Raw genomic sequence first — 17,280 nt, 5'->3', positions numbered from 1 at the left:
TAGTGTTTCTTTAAGTTGGCTTTTTCCTCTGTATGAGAGCTGGAGTATCATCAAATCATGAGGCTAAATCTTGCAATCAGCAGATGAACAAAACTGTCCTTTGGAGGAAATGATGCCTTGGTAGGCAAGGAAAGGACTTGTCGTATCACTGTATCCATCTTCCAACCACAGCTGCAATATCAGCAATCTCTCTGTAGGATTCTGTGGAAAGAGGATCCCCAAACCTTTCTTGGATTGAGGGAACTGCTCTTGCAGCGCTGTTTAACTTACTATGTATGGCAGCGTGTGAGAAAGTGTAAAGGTGATTCATGTAACGATACTCATTGTTTTTCTAGTTATTTAACTGTTCTTTCTATCTCAAATACTGAGTGCAATCTCATGTACAGAGAGGTGTTTGTGTATTATTAATAGAGATGTGGATGAAAGCTACATAACATGGAGGTATAAATAATACAATTTTTAAGTAATCATGATCCCATTTGGTTTGAACAAAATTTTCTTCCCTTTCTGGGATAAGAAGCTGAAAAAAATCTTACTGAAAGTGTACTGTCTGTTTTTTTCTCTAGAGCTGTGTGAAGAAATTCTTCAGCCATGGATGTGTTCATGAAAGGACTTTCTAAGGCAAAGGAGGGAGTCGTAGCAGCAGCAGAAAAAACCAAGCAGGGTGTGGCAGAGGCGGCGGGAAAGACGAAAGAAGGTGTCCTCTATGTGGGTAGGTGGGCAGCGGAGATCACGCTGCTGGTCAGTGTACCCTGACATTCACAGCTGGATCCTCATCAGACCTGTTCTTCTGAAAAAAAAAGATATGTGATCACGCATAGGATACCATTGCAAAACAAACAAGAGGAGAGCTGTGCCCTCCTGTGCTCCAGTTCTTTGAAGCCAAATGTTGGCTCTTATCTCACTGTGTTGTGCTGGCCACACATTACTGCTCGGTGGAGCCACTTCTGTAACACCATACAGAATGAGGTTGTGTCATAGGAGGTTGCCTTATAGTACAGGTCACTAGCTGGCACTCTATTTCAGGAGTTTGCTAGGCTAAGGCTGAAGGGGTTGTTGGTACAGTAAAAATAATTAAAAAAAAAAAAGTAAAAGCTGAAGTGGAAGGTAGCTTCACAGCATCCCATTGAACACATGGGGTTTAAGTGGGATTTTAAGAAAAGAAACTTGAGAGGTTAATTCAGGAACTGAGCATAAGCCATGCTGACTGTTTGGCCTGTCAGCAGTAGCATTTTGTATGGCAAAGTGTCACCTCCCTCATCTTTTGAAAATAACTTCATGTTCTGCACTTACTATTGCATATCCACAGCAGATATTTTCCATGACCTCTCAAGGAAGAGCCACTGCAGTCAATGAGGTAGGGCAGGTAGACCCCAAGGTAGCGAAGCAGCTGTTAAGTGACCTATCTAGACCACACAAGAGTCTTGCACAGAGCCAGAGATAAAATTATTTTCAAATCCCACATCGGTACTTTGATTGCGGGATCGTCATCTTCACTTAGCAATTATCAGGCTTTAGAGGACTATCTTGCAAATGCTGCCATGCAAAATTCACAGGAAAAGAATCTCCCAAGACCATATGAATAAGTGGCCATTTAAAAAAAATAATTTTGGATCTATTTCTCCTATTCATCAAATAAAGTTGGTCTAAAAAAGGATAGAGGGGGAAAGAGACTCTTTTCAGCAGGTCCTTTCTTTTTTGCTGATTTGGTAGCAGGTTAATTCCATAATGGATGCTGTGTGTGCCAAGGGAGATGGGCACAGGTATCAAAGAGAAGTTAAATGGAGTTGAAAACTAGAGGCATTTCTTTTAAATGGGAGCACTGAGGTGTCTGTAATTCTGATGTCTTTTCAGGATTTCCTCTGCCCTTGCAGGCTAGTGCCAGTCTGTAGCAAATTATTTCTGCTCCAGATAGTTTGGACTACTCATTTGGAATACACTTTTCTCTTGCTGAGCCATAGCAAAGCTCGGTGCTCTTGCCAACAGAGATGGCAGTCATTTTGAAACTAATTGTAAGATGAGTCTATTTTAAAATGAGTGTCTGCTCGTTTTCAATATATCAAAATAGATGTTCTTTCACTGTACACTGTGCTTGATATGGGAGGGTTTTTTTCAGGGGTAGGGCTTTCTTCTTTTATCTTCTTTTCCTGTAGTTCCCAACCATGCTTCTAGAGCCATTGATTTATTTATACTAGAAACCTGCATTGTGTGCTGAATTAATCTTCGTGTCTGACTCGTTCTCCAGACTGTAATAATATTTGAACCTAGTTCTGCTCGCAAAGGCAACAGATTTCCTATTGTCTTCAGAGATGCTTTTTGCTGAGGTTGAACTTTGGAGGGCAGGCTTGCCATTTGTTTCAAGAATAAAATACTGAGGACAGCAGAGCCCTGATAGGGACTCATGTAGTAATGGTGAAGGATCCTTCCCACAGCAGATGCCTGCTTTTCAGGGAGAGAGAGCTATATGCACAGTTTCAGTTGTGCAGGTAAAAAAGCCCTTGGTTGGAAACTCTCCAGGAGCTCTGGCAGCTCATGTGTCCTGGCGTGTGCCTGCCCGTAGCCACTGTAGGGAGCCACAGTTTCCCCAGCTGAAGTTTTGACAGGATCGATTAGAGAAAGGGGGAAAGCAGGATCTGAGTATTTCTCTGTCTACTTCCCAAGCACACAGCAGGGGTGGCTCTTCTCAGCACCGTTAGCAAAGGCTGGCATGATAATCTCTTGGTTTTGTAGGCTGATAATGGTTGCAATGTAAAAGGTGGTGAAACTCCTTTATGAACAGAGGAGAGAAGCAGCACGCTGTATCAGAGCTCCTGAAGGTTTATCTCTCCCTTTTTCAATAGCTGGGTTTTCAGATGTGAGTTTCACAGCCAGATTGTGCTGTGAAAGCTGCCTGACATCTTGAAGAACCTAACAGTATGGGACTGAGAGGGACCTGTTAATTGTTTTCAGTTTCGGCAGTGAGCTCCACAACATTCAGCCTTCCATTGCTGCTGGGGAATTAATAAGATGCAAAGTCTTTGGTCCAGATCCCTTAGGTGATACGGTCTCCACTATGAAATTAGTGGAATTTAAGTAAATATCGAAAGCATCTGGAATTTTCTGTCCAGGTTGCTGTTAGCTATTATGTAAAATAATGTAACATAATCCTATCTGGTAAAAGAAGCTACTGCTCAGGATGAAATGTAGTTGTTGTAACTTATTTCTTTTCTTTTCTTTCCTTTTTTTTTTTTTTTTTTTTTTTCTGGCACAAGGAAAGTTCCCGTTGGCACAGGGGAAAACTTAGAGCTGAGGGAGAGCAGCGTATTTGAGAATTAACCAGGACTTCTTTCCCTCTCCATGCTGAAGTCTGTTCTTTCTTCCCTCAGTCCGCTGTCTTTCTCCTGCTTTTTAATACCCCAGATACTGTTCGATACAGCCTATAGTGTATTTTTATGCTTTCAGTTATTTTTTCCCTAAATTCCTCTACTGAGGTACTTTAGCATTGGGCAGCTGAAATCAGTGGCTGTGTCTTGACTCATACAAGCACAGCATCAGAACCTTTCCCTATGTCAAAGAATGGCCTGATCATTGATTAGAAAGGAGTACTGAGACTCGGCAGTCTTGTGCTGCATCACGTATGCCATCAATTTAAAACTGGGTCTATATGTGTCCTTCAAGAGCTGTTGGTGAGAAGCAGCAAGGAAACAAGTGGCAATACTATCCCCTACTTGCTTTGAATCCAGGAACTGAGAGTAAGAAGGATGCTCTTGCATGCTCTCGGTGATGTACTGCTCAAGAGTTCCTCTGAGCACTGTGTTGCTACCAGGGAGCTGAAGCTTTTGCTCAATTGATTCTTGACTGCATGTTCAGTGCTCAGGAATGGAAGTTTCCAGTCTGATCATTTTTGATGTGTTGCACCCTAGCAGAACAAAGGAATAGTTTATCGGGAGCGGAGTGGATAGCGGATGAGTTGTTTACTACTCCCTGTGCTTAGCTGGCACATGGCTTTAGACTAGAATAGTGCAGTCATGACCTATTTGGCAAGACCATCCAGATTCCCCTGCTGCACTCTCTTGTTACAAGGTTTCTTATTTTTCTTCGGTAATAGAAGAGCCAGTGGAGTAGTCAAGGGACTCCAAGTGTGTCTAGTGGAATAATGGGCTTCAGCACTTAGGAGCAAGTGTTTTCCTTAGACGATGTTTTCTCCTTCCCCTAATTTGGGTTTATGTCTCCCTGTCTTTAACCATCTCTTACTACGTGACCCAAATCTCAAGGAGGGCTTACTTGGAATAGTCTGTTCATCTCTGATAGACACTTTTTTTTCCCCTTTTTTTAAATAATGACAGTAATGATAATAAATAATGAAATGGAGAGAGTCTATTGTATATTTTTTTGTAATGACATAAAAGCAAAAATTCTGGTTTTGGCTTCTCCCTCCCCTCACACAAACATGTATTATAGCAAGGAAAAGTAGCATTACCACGTACTACTATTGCTCCTGCATCGCCTAAGTAGTGTAGGTCAGTGTTAGGCTCCTTATCTTTATATTATCCCTACTCTGATTCTTCTGTCCCCCCCTGTTACACAGGGTATAATAAGCAAGATTATTGATGTTTTGGGAGTGCCAGAATGAAAGACAGATAGTTTCTCTCAGAAAAAGTGTGGATGGCTAACCTTCCTTGCCAGCCAGAAGTCATAGAATCATAGAATGGTTAGAGTTGGAAAGGACTTCAAAGATCATCTAGTTCCCACCCCCTTCCATGGGCAGGGACACTTTCCACTACATCAGGTTGCTCAAAGCCTCATCCAACCTGGCCTTGAACACTTCCAGGCATGGGGCAGCCACAACTTCTCTGGGCAACCTGTTCCAGTGCCTCACCACCCTCAATGTAAAAAATTTCTTCCTTATATCTAATCTAAATCTGCCCTCTTTCAGTTTAAAGCCATTGCCCCTTGTCCTATCACTACATGTCCTTGTAAAAAGTCCCTCTCCAGCTCTCTTGTAGGCCTCCTTCAGGTACTGGAAGACTGCTATAAGATCACCCCAAGTCGTCCTACAGAATTCAACTGTTGTATTTATAGGCCCATTCTGGCAGATCCTAATGTACTTCTAGATTCTGTTGTAGCTGTGACTGCAGAAACAGCTACTTCCATGCAAGTGTGCAGCAGTGGGGCAAATAGTATTGAGCTCTAACATCGCTGTAAGGTCTGGACCACCGCTTAGCTCGTTGCCAATTAATGGATTTGGCTATACATGTCTCTGTTCTATAGGCGTCTGTGAGCCAAGCTCCTGCTAAAGAAAAGCCTATCTTCCACTAACAGAGCAAGACTAGCATTTCTATATGAGTTGTGGTTATAGCAGTGTTACATCAGGGTAAGGGAGGTAAGATTCAACTTGTATATATGTCCCTCTGGAGATACCTGCATTGCAGAAGTCCTCAGGGAGTTCTGTCATACCATCCATCTCGTACCAGCCCTAGGGTACTGAGTACTTGCTATTCACATGTTTCCATGTGTTAGTGGCTTGGCTTGCAGACAATAGCTTCAACAAGATGAATGAGATATTGGCCAGGTCTAACAATGTGTTTTAAAAGCATATGCTTAATGTGAGGCATTCTGATAGACACACTATAAGCCTGAGATGATGTTTAGTCTCTTTCTAGAAGTTGGTAGAACCATCATCTGCTTAGATTCCAGCATGTGTTCAAAGTACTTTGCTTCCCTAGACCTCATGGTGCCACAAGGTTGAGAACCGAAGTCCTAAAACAAGTCCTTAGACATTAACACCTTGGAGTTAATAAAATGGATGATATTTTCAATGGTAAATATTTTCACTGAGATAAAACAACCTTTTTTAAAAGAAAAAATCGGAATAGAGGGGAGAAAAGATTTCTCAGCTGTTTAACCTCTTCATTCACTAGTTAAAGGGACGTGTCATTTTACTTGATGCAACATTTTGTTTCCTCTTATTTATAATAGATTATTGTTATTCTGCTCTAACTCATAGATAACAGATCCTTTTAATGCTGTAATCAGTCTGATAGTGCCATAAATACATGGCTTAAGTTCCATAAATTTGTACTAGCAGCAAGTAAGACATAATGATGAACGAACATATATTTTATTTCAGTTTTTAATTGCATTATTATAAAGAATTGTGGACAAAGTTGCTTTCTTCCAATATATTTCTGCTCATGCATTTTCTTCTAATATATTTCTACTTATATCAGTTTGTATATTGTTTTATACACAGTCTTAATCTAAAGTTATATAGATTCTACAAGTGTCAAGTCAGAAGTATAAATTATAATGTCTCAAATGCTAAATGACATCAGGCAAAAAATTGCATTACAAATAAGGCAATTTCTGTTTTGATAATAAAAAAGAGTCATCCTATCTCAGGCAGACTAGGGTAAGATGATAAACTAGGAGCCATACACTGTCTGTCTAATGCTTAATCACACATTGTTAACCATCATAGTCCACAGATGAGTACTTATCCCTGAAATGTAGCCAAATTATAAAACATGACAAGGACAAGTAGAGTGCTAGTAGGGAAAAAGACACAGAGTTACGTTTTCAATAGCAATATGTGCTAATTTGTTTATTTTCCCGTTGAAGACAGAGATTGTTCCCTCTCATGCAGTGCCGTAAAAAGTCATGGTATTTTTACATCGGTGTTCCAGAAATCAGTTTGGTCTTCAGAGTCACAGTTACATTGCTTACACAGGTCTCAGACTAGTGCTAGCTGTAGGTTGCTGTCTCTAGAATCTTTACCTAACTTGTCGCATAAGCCTGTGACAAGGAGGACACTGGATGCAGTAGACATTGGGTTTGACCCCAGTGGCATGTTCATGTTTGAATCCTATCTACTGTTTAATGTTTCCCTTTCAGGTGAATTTTTTTTTAAATCTGGTTAGCACTACCAGCTCTTCATGATTTTAACCTCTAGGTCTTTCTGTAGTTGCATAACAGTTGTAAGCCCCTGCAAACTGAGATCTGGAGAAGAGCTGTAAGACGAAATTGTAAGGATTTTCTGCAGACACATGCATGAGCCTCCTTAGGACGTTAACAGTAACATGATTTCTGTGCAGAGTCACCCATGTGAGTCTGCAAAGTGAGAGGCTTAATTAACACGGCTGTTAAGAAAATGGCAAGGAAGTCAGTACGTACAAGAAATAAACTGCAGGAATGTTTCCAGTATTATTCACCTTTCCACAGTCAATATACGTTCATGCAGTTGCTCTTTATTGATGGTTTTGCCTTGTCCCTTAGATTGACTTTAAATAATTTTAGTAAAGTACTGTATGCAACTGTATGTATTCTGTATATTCGTCCCTCTTTATCATCCATCTAGTCTTTACCAGTACTTAAGAATATGTATTTTCAACCTAATATTGTTCTTTGTTTAGGTTCCAGGACCAAGGAAGGAGTTGTTCATGGTGTCACAACAGGTAAGACAATTATTTCTTGATTTCAACTGCTTCCCTACGTTTGATTAACCAACCATTTAGCTGTTAAAAATTCTGCGTACTTTTTGAGAGCACTCCAATTTGTGGGTGATAGAAAGACATAGAAAAATTGAGAGGCAGAAAGCAACATACATTCATTTTGTCAAAATGCATACACTGTTTCACAATCAAATATGTAAATTTAATATAGTTGTTTCTATGTGAGAAGGTTTTTTTGAGGGATGTTCTGAATCAAAGTCAAGCTGTACTAGTATGAGCCAGGAGGCTAATGAAACCAGATTCCTAAACAGAAGGAAATAACTTGCTTTTGTAGAAATAGATGAATCAAGGGTCTTTCTGTTGCTTACTTTTTGCCGACGGTGAAATATTCTGTGCTAGGACATTATAAACTAGAGTTGGCATAAAAAAGTGAAGTCTTTCTTAAATTTTTAATTTTTTTTCATGAGGAACTTTGACCTACAGAAACTGAAAGCCTGGCTTGGCTGCCTAGGTTTGTCTGCTTGTGGTCTGAGGAGGTAGAAAAGCGGGATGTGGAGAAAAGGAATGCCACTGGAGGAGGACTGTGGAAGGCAAAGCGGAGAGGGACTTGGGCAGATGTCAGCAGGGCTTCAGTCTCTGATCTAAGAGCTCATAGTCAGACAGGGCCGATGCTGATGGAAGAGATGGGAATTACTGCAACGAATAAAGGAGGGAAAACAGTGTCGAAGGAGCCTGCCTCATGCAGTAGGAACTGTAAGAGCTGGGTAGAAAGGAAAAAACGCAGGGAGCGTTTGCAGTTAAGGCAAACGTGGTCAGCGGCAAGTCAGTGCTTAAGTCTTTTAGACTAACCAGAGTGATACGAAATGGAGTTTCACCTGCGCAGTCGGTACCTCAGTCCCGCCGAACGATCGCTGCTCCGCACTGCAGCCTGTGTGATTGCATCCGCGCTACCGCTAAGCCGCAGCGGCGCAACTCCAGCGCGGCGCAACTCCAGCGCGGCGCAACGCGTCGGGAGCGGCAGCTCGGCAGGGGGCGCTCTCCGCGCCGCTGAGCCCGGGCGCGCTGATTGGACGAGCCGGCAGGGGGCGGGGCCTCGCGGGTGATTGACGCGGGCTGAAGGGAGCCCGTGGCGGTCCGGGGATGGAGGGCGGTAGCGAGCCGGCCCGTGGGAGGTGTGAGCAGGTGGATGGGCTGCTCTGCCCGGGGGCTGGGCTGCAGCAGGAGGTGGGCAGGCTGAGGAGCGTCTGAGGAGATGATCAGTCCGTGGAGCTGTGCTCTGCTGTATCTGGTGCATGAAGCCAGCTCAGCATGGCTGCTCCTGAGGCAGGTTCAGGATCTGGTTTGTGCCAGGAGGAAGGCAGCGTTATGGGGGATAGGGACGGGCAGAAGCAGGTTACTGTGTGAAGCTGAGAGAGGAACCCCTCCTTCTCCTTACCCTCTCAGACGCCTCTACAGAAGAGGGATGAGGCTCGAGGTATGGGAGATGAAGTGTATAATGAGATCGGGCAGGAGGAACCCATGTAAGCACCCACACCAAGGGCACAGCAACAAACCGCTCACAACAAGACCAGCGCTGAGAAGGAACAACAGCAAGTTATGGTCGTCAGTGGCTCTGTCCTAAGCAGAAGAGAGACACCTGTCTGCAGGCTGGACCCTCTTTTTGGGGAAGCTTGCTGTCTCCTTGGGGCCCCAATCAGGAATGTCACCAGATTACTGACCAGCTTAGTACAGCCTTCAGACTATTACCTGCTCCTAGTCTTCCAAGTGGGTACTAACAAGAAGTCCAAGGTTGAACAAAAGAGACTACAGGACCCTGGGAATTCTACTGAAAGGTTCAGGAGCACAGGTGATGTTTTCCTCAATCTTCCCAGTAATGAGCAGAAATTCTGGAAGAAACAGGTGTGCCCAAGGCATTAACTCCTGGCCCCAGGACTGGTGCTTCAGTTCTTATAACCACGGAAGAGTCTTTGAGACACAAGGTATGCTGTGGCCTGACAGGATCCACCTGTCCCAATGGGGAAAACGTGTCTTTACTTGTAAGCTGGTGGGACTGATGGAGAAGGCTTTAAACTGGTACAGCTGTGGCTGCAGAGAATTCCGCATAAGATAAACAACCCAGAGTCACCTGTGCTCTTAGTGGTTCTTCATCCCAGCCTGGGGTCTGTTTCCAACAACACACAGACAGTGCAGTTTCAGAGAAGGTGTGCTCGCTGCACCTGCAGTTGTGCTGCCACTGCAGTGTGGATATGCCCCACTATCTTCTCCATTCCTAAAAGATTCTTATGACTCACCAATGTGTCATGCTAGATCTGGTTGGGTGGGAAGATAGAAGGGAAATGGTGTACACGACAGAAACAGATTTCAGAGTTTTGATAAATTGATTTGAATTTGTCACAGTTATGAGTGTTTTAAAATGTTTTTTAGAACTGCCTAATCTCTCAGTAGCAACAGCACTTCCAAACTTTGAAGTTATATTATATGTATATTCATATTAGCATTTCTACACTGAAAGAGAGTAAATTAGCATTTTAAATGGATTTGCAGGGATTATTTAGTATATGAACTGCAACCAGTAGCCAATAATTGTAGTAAGTGGCAAAACGAACAGAAGTCTTTGATCTCTACAGAGTGCAAGAAAGCCTCAACTGACCGTAGCGCTTCGAATAGAACGTGTAATTTTCTGTCGTAGAACATAGGGCTTGTGGAGATGTGAAGAAAATGCGTGGTCAAGGTGTTTTTCCCCTAAGAAATCAGTAATCAAAAATTAAGGGAGTAGAAAAGGATTTCTTCTTTCTTTTTGTTCTGTGTACAGCCAGTGTATCATTCACTTGTGCTCACGTAAGCTAATGCAAAGGATAAACAACTGCAGGTAGACTTAACTTGGCAGCACTTAATATCACAACCTAAATAAATGATTGAGAAGTCAGTCAGGAGTATTTTTAGTAACTAAACCGAACAGAACATCTATGATAGTCCTCCAGAGTTTAGCCTCAGGCTGAACATGCGTGCTGTTGTTACGAGGTTTGAAATCTCAGCTTGTTGGAGCTCAATTAAGAGAAATATTCAGAGGGATCATTACTATAACCAGTAGAGGATTGCAGTAGAATGAGATTTGAGACATATGTATCTAATATCATCACAGATGTTGGAACAGTAACTGAGAGGACTAGTGAGCAAGTTAATAGAGGTGATGTTCACCAAGCTGGACTGTGGTAGAATAAAAGTCAAGGGCATTTGCACATGTATGAAACTTGCTGAAGCACTGGAACTCTATAGTAGGCTAGTTTAGTGGGAAACTTCTTTCCCTCCTCAGAGAAACAACTGATCTTGAATGCCGCAAGTATCCATCTTGATCTGATTGCAATATGTGTAGTGAGACAGGAAACTTTAAGTAGATGAATAGAATTTTTGACAGGATTGAATAGATATTAAATTTTGTTCTGGAAGATACAAAACAAGACTACAAAGCCAAACATGAGGACAGCATATCGGTTGCCCACTGCACCTATGAATAGAAAATTCAGAAAAGTTACTGGGCGTTTTAGGCAAAACAATGGTCGCACCTCACCCATCTTACGAAATGGGTGACACAAAGTGAAACACTCAAAGCTTGAAAATAAAGGGTGCTGTGCCACAGTTTTCTTCCTTCTGGCCTGTTAAAGTGTTTGAAGGGAGTTTGGGGGTTGAATGAAAGTGGAACATGAATAGAGGACATGCAGGTTAAAATGTGGCAGTGAGAAGAGGAGACCTAATGCACAATCCAGAGAGCAAGGTTTCTAAAATGAAATAGTATGAGCTTGGTAGTGTAAGAACAGAGGAATTGCTTGGGCACATATTTAAAAGAAAAAAAAATTGTAAGTCTGTGAAGAGTTGTTCTGGCAGGCAGAGAAGGCAGGTAAAAACAGATTTGGGTTCACTATAGTGATGCAGTGAGATATAATATGAAGACACAGAAATGCTAGTGAAGTTATCTTAAAAATCAAATCCATTTAAATCAACACCATTAAAGTTTGTGTGAAAAAACTACCTTTTAGGACACTTGTAAAGACCTACTTGTCTCTTTTCATAGGACTAGGAGTTTGCCAGTTCTGGTGGTCTTATGACGCACCAGGGTGTTAATATGTGAAACCCGAGGTGAAATAACACGTTTTGTTATGTGAATAAAAATGATTCAAGATTTTGGAGTCAGTCAAATGCAAACTAGAATCACAGATCAAAATGAGTGTATGTTCATGCAGTCAGTCCTTTCTTACCGAGTTCCAAGGTTTTGCTATTTTTGAATAGTTTGTGGTTTAAAACCCTTTGTTGGTGAAGGGACTTGGGAGCTGACACACCTCAAAGTGCTGAACAACTAAATACACTTTTCAGCTGGCTGCTTTCCAAACCCAGAAATACTAGACTGAGATGTTTCTTGCCTTAAACAAAGTATGGCCTGATTGTACCAGGTTTAGTGGCATCGAGACACTGTAAAATGAGGATACCAGGCTGTGATTCACAGGAATATGGTGAGCATGTTATTTGTCAGGTCACTCTTCCTCAGAACTTCTGAAGATGAAACAGCTTTGCTTATCGGTTTTATGGGGTGTTAACTTGTATATCTGACTTGCTTGCCTAATTAACATCTCTACTGGCCTTTGACTGTAAATGCATAATTCGCCCATCTTGTCTCCTAGGGATAAGTGTCCAGAAATGTACAGTATCAAAGATGACATATTTACAGTCCGTCTCCTGATAATCAAAGTAAAGCACTGGTTTGTACAAAAGGTCAGGACCAAAAAGCCCTTGATAACTTCAACCACATTGTTTGTTTCCTGAAGCTGAGTCAAGACACTGTATCAACAGTTAGGAGCCATAGTCAAGTGTTTTGCTTAGTTCTTTTACCTCATCATTCTTGTTCTTCTTAACATTCTTAGTCATTGGTATTCCAGTTGTGTTTGTTTTAATGCCATCAGATATCTTACAGTAAATTGTATGAATTAAAGAACTCCCAGTGTATTTATGGCTTCTTTGTAAATGAATTCTTCAAGTACCTAAGGCAACCTTATTGTCTGAAACACATATTCAAAAGTATATTTAGTGCAGCAAGAGTAATCTCAGTAATTCAGAGAAATCCTATGGTTTTCATCTACTTTTATTGTTCAAAATTGAAAGTAACTGAGTCATTTTGAAGTGCTCTGAAGGTTTCACATTGATGTTGTATGTTACCCCCTTGTCTGTAATAAGTAGGGAAAAGAAAGCTTCAATGCTAATCGTTTTTGCATAGTGCTATAGTCAGTATTAGAACTTCAATTTCAAAGTTAGCCTTGGCATGGTCATTGTACACAATCCCAGAGTCATTTACTGGAATGGACAATCTCTGCATAAATGGGACCGAAGTAATCAGGCCATAGCATGACAGAGCTCTGCAGAAGCTGATTTCCTCTGTTTCTCAGCAATGTGATGCAAAGCAGACATCAGCTTTACAAAGACTTAATGGCTTAAGATCATTAAACAACCTGGTATTCAGATTAATTTAATTAATTGGTATCAACCCCCTGCGTTCTGTACTGATTTGTTTGTGTGCACTTAATGCTTCTCCCCTGTTACTACTTAGCGTAAGCAATAAAGTACAAGACTGGAAACCCATTCCCTTTTTTCTTCTCCTGTCACTAGGCTTCCAGAGCTGAAGGGTCACCAGGCTGGAGCTTATTTACAGAGTCCCTCTGGTAACAGGAACTTTTATAGTTTGAAGCATTCCTTAGAGACAGGAAGGAAGACTCTCTCTTTCTCCTTCAAGTATAAATGCTTTTGCAAATCTGTGCTATGTGTATAGTTTGCTGGATTTATCTTCATGGCTCTGATATCTGAAGCAATGTATGAGAGATTTTTCATGGCACCTCCTGTGACAGTTTGCTTCGGATATGTCTGTAACAGATTTAATCTTACATATACTGCTTTTGTTACCACTTTCATCAGGTATCTTCTCATTATGCCAGTAACAGTGTTAGTGGCCTGATTCTTTGCTTCTTCATTCTCTTTGCATGTACTGAGCCTTTCCTAGGGTAATGTCTTTCAGGGAGGAGAAAATAGGCTTCAGACAGAGCTTTCCCAAAACATTCTAATAGTGAGAACAGCAGCCGCTGGATAGTTGCTCTTGGTTGGTGGTTGTCCTTGCCATGACAATGTAGTCTGAGATTTGTGAGTTTAATAATAACATCAGGAATTGGGTAGTTTATATTGCAGCATCCACAGAGCACCCAATTTCACTCTATTTCTTGATATTTTGAGGTGCAGCATTTTAAGATCTTGAAATGAAACTAATGATGACTTTTGACAATGAAGACAGTGCGACCATGCTTTATCATTTTATCAGGAGGGAGGAGTCCGCTTGAGAGCAGCTGGGCGTGTGATCCTTTGCCAGCATTAAGCCTGCTGAATTTGTTTCTCTCATATGTTCTGCCATTCAACATGTTCTGGAAAAGGGAGTCACCTCCATCCAAAAAAAACAACAGAAGAAAATGTATATAAAAAGGACCTTGATTTATATATCTCCTGTTGGGTTTGTTTTCTTTTTTTCTTCTCTCCCAGAAAAGGAATGAAACAGAGGAAAACTAAAAAGCAATACTGAAACTTACCCAGAACACATCTCTCCTCTTTTTAAAAAAAAAATAAAAAATTGTTAGAGAATATCACTTACTTTAAAACTTATTTTTGCAAGATGATACTTTTTTTTTTTTTAAATATCACTGTTTGAGATTTCTTCTACTGTTCTAAATAATATCAAAGTGTTAAGAAGCTTCTTTCTGAAAGACTCCATCTACAATCAGATCTTAATATTCTTTGGAAGATATAGTGGGTTACAAGGACGCATACCTTAAGATATGTATTTGCAAGAACTAGTGAAAAAACTCCCTATATAGGTTTCATGTGGAGGATTCAGAACTTTCGTAGTCTGTAGCTGGTAATAATCAAATGGGGCATCTTCGTAGATGTCTTCCTGCACTTGCTAGCATTAATGTCAAACCTTCCCTGAGGGCATTGCTTGCTTTTCGGTAAAACCCACATTTGATCTTTTTTCTGGAAAAAGTATGGCAACAGAGTACTGGAGCGATACGGCGAAATTCCTCATGAATTTGTATCTTATTAGCATGTATAGGTTGGAAGGTCTTTGGAACAGATGGTTTATCTGTTTCTAGTTTCAGACAACATATAGCCTGTTGTTGTCCTGCTCTACAACAAAAGCTTGTGGTTTTGATCATAATAGAGATAATACTCAGTCAGTTACTCATTTTTCACTTTAAATTAGTTAGAATGAGCATTAAATGATCTGCCTCCAATTTCAGTCAGCAGATATTTATTATTTGGATCTTTCAATAAAAAGTCACATTAGGCACATTGTTTACCTTTCTAGCTTTTTCCTAATTGTTGTTATTTGATGTCAATCATAGCAATCTATGCTGTATGCCCTGTGATACAGATAGATGATACTCTTTATGGAAGGAATTAAAGAAATTTAGTTTATCCATAGACAGTCTTCTCTTTGTATGTGCTTCCCAAAAAAGTCTCTGAAAGGCTGGCCTATCTGCCAAGCAGAATCCATCCCATGCTCATAAAAGGTGCAAACAGAGCTATGAATACGTTTCATTGATCAGATAGGATTTGGGCTGGAGGAAAGTATAAGATTAGTTAGAATTACAAAGCTGTATGCTGGGTATTTTTGAAGAATAGTCCAGTCCCTTGTTTAGATGAGTAAATGTGTTTTTTTCCAGAAATCTGGCTGTGTAACTTTAAGGCGTGAAGTCGTCCCATCTCTTTTCTTAGAGCAGTTTCATTATAGTGCAAGCTGCTGTCAGAAAGAGCCCTCGGGGATGAATGAGCAGAAAGAACCAGTAATATTCCGAAAGGTAGAATGGCAACCACTGATGTATATGTAGGCTAAATGAGTTGTTGTTTCCCTGGGGCTTTGAAGTTAGCTATTAATTCAGTTTGCTTTGGCATCTTTGGCATTCAGTCTTTTTGTAGATTAGTGTGTTATGGATGGACATATCAGCAGTAGGGCAAAAATCTCAGAGAACCAGATAAAAGATTCTATTAGAAGTTCTCTGAGCCACAGTGGCTCTACTTATTAATCATGTATATTAAAAAAAAAATAAATAAAAGAATAATCAATGACTTTTGAGTCTAATGTAAACTATATTGTCTTCCTTGCCCTGTAACATGCAGTGAGTGTTTAGTGGACTAATTGGAATGCATTTCCAAACTGGGATATATTGAATGCAATGATTATACATTACACAGTGAGTTGGGCATGATAACAAGGGCCCTTAAGTAATGACTTTTCTTCCCTGAAGACTAGACATGAAATTCCCATTCAGCTAGACATGAATGAAAATGTCAAAAGTCTTTCATGTGAGCGGCAAATAAGGCTTACTTTTACCTCTGCTGCTCCTGTGTTGCCAGATGGATAGTCTCATTTCGTCAGATCCACTTGGGGTGCACAAAGTGTAATGGCCTTATGGCTCTTCATGATGTTGGGCTGTCAGTGATAGATACCATTCTCTGAAAAACTTGCAGCTGCCAGAGCTGTAATGTGTTTTTCCATCTTCTGCTTCTCCTCAGTGGCTGAGAAGACCAAAGAGCAAGTGTCTAATGTTGGGGGAGCTGTGGTGACAGGAGTGACGGCCGTGGCCCAGAAGACAGTGGAAGGAGCAGGGAACATTGCTGCAGCCACTGGCTTGGTGAAGAAGGATCAGCTGGCCAAACAGGTTTGTTTATTTACAGACTTTTCCAGATGAAGAAGTGAACGATACGTGGCCTTATCCTTATCCTCATCTGCCCTGAACTGAGGGGCAGATGGAGTGTTTTGCTTTGTGTCTGTCAGTGGTATGAATGCAGGATGATTTGTGTTATGCTAAACAAATGAACAGCAAAGAAAACATCTGCTGTTTATAGCTTGTATTTTGAGTGACCTGCAGGATTTGGGAACTTGGGTAGGATTGAGCATCTAGCTTTACTGTTCTGAAAAGTCTTAGAAAATTTGAATCATGATTTGAAGTGTGATCTAGTGGTGCTTCTGAACTCAGCAACCTCTAGCCGGGGGGCCAGCAACTGTAGGATTGCTGTACAGTTTAAGGGGAAGAAAATTATTTTTCCAAATAACTCAGGATTGAAAGGCAACCCACTAGAGCTGAAAGGTCAAACAGCAAATTCCAGGTTTAACAGCACAATTTGTATCCTCTGCAGATGAAGAGCAGAAGGGATCATGTACCAGTCCACTGGCTGGTTAGATACGTTGCATTTAACATCAAGATCTAGCTGGATATTCATCTTCCATGAATATAGTGACATGAACTCAAAAATGCCTCTCAACTCCTCAGATTAAATTTGCTTTAGCTTGTCATATAAAACATCCTGTAGATATTTTCATTTCAGCGCCAAGGTGAACATTAAGTATTTGCACAATACCAAGAGTTACTAACTTTTGTTGTTTATACACTGCAGTCATAGTCTTCCACTTACCCTAGGTGAAAAGTGACTCCAAGTAGCTGATGGCAATGATACTTCCCAAAATGTGTATAGCGTTGTTTGGAGACAAAAATAACACAGAATAGACAAGTACGTCCTTTTGTACTGTTTTCTGTATGAACATTTAAGTGTTAGGAAAAAATAGGATTATGAAGCATGTTAGTATTTACATAAAAATATGGGTGTCGTATGGATTTAGCATGAAGAAGTTCTATGGTGTATCTTGTTTCCAGGTAGCATCCAGAGGAGCTGTTAAAATTGAGTCCTTAAAAATCGTTTTTTATCCTTACCTGTTATTGAAATGTATTCACGTCTGACAAATCCTATTGGTGCTTTCGTTCGGGGG

General features: G+C 40.9%; 1 protein-coding gene across 1 annotated transcript in view; it reads left to right on the top strand.

The window, feature by feature from the left end:
• Positions 1-591: 591 nt before the first annotated feature.
• SNCA (synuclein alpha) overlaps positions 592-17,280 on the top strand; it is a 64,271-nt gene continuing 47,582 nt past the window's right edge. The window contains exons 1-3 of the mRNA XM_009979349.2: positions 592-712; positions 7,392-7,433; positions 16,029-16,174. Of these exons, the coding sequence (XP_009977651.2) occupies positions 592-712; positions 7,392-7,433; positions 16,029-16,174 (309 nt within the window). The remainder of the gene's footprint in view (positions 713-7,391; positions 7,434-16,028; positions 16,175-17,280) is intronic.

The sequence above is a fragment of the Tauraco erythrolophus genome, chromosome 5, assembly GCF_009769465.1.
Source record: "Tauraco erythrolophus isolate bTauEry1 chromosome 5, bTauEry1.pri, whole genome shotgun sequence".
In the NCBI taxonomy this organism is placed as follows: Eukaryota; Metazoa; Chordata; class Aves; order Musophagiformes; family Musophagidae; genus Tauraco; species Tauraco erythrolophus.
Note: the sequence above shows the minus strand (reverse complement) of the source record. Positions and strands in the feature narration are given on the sequence as shown.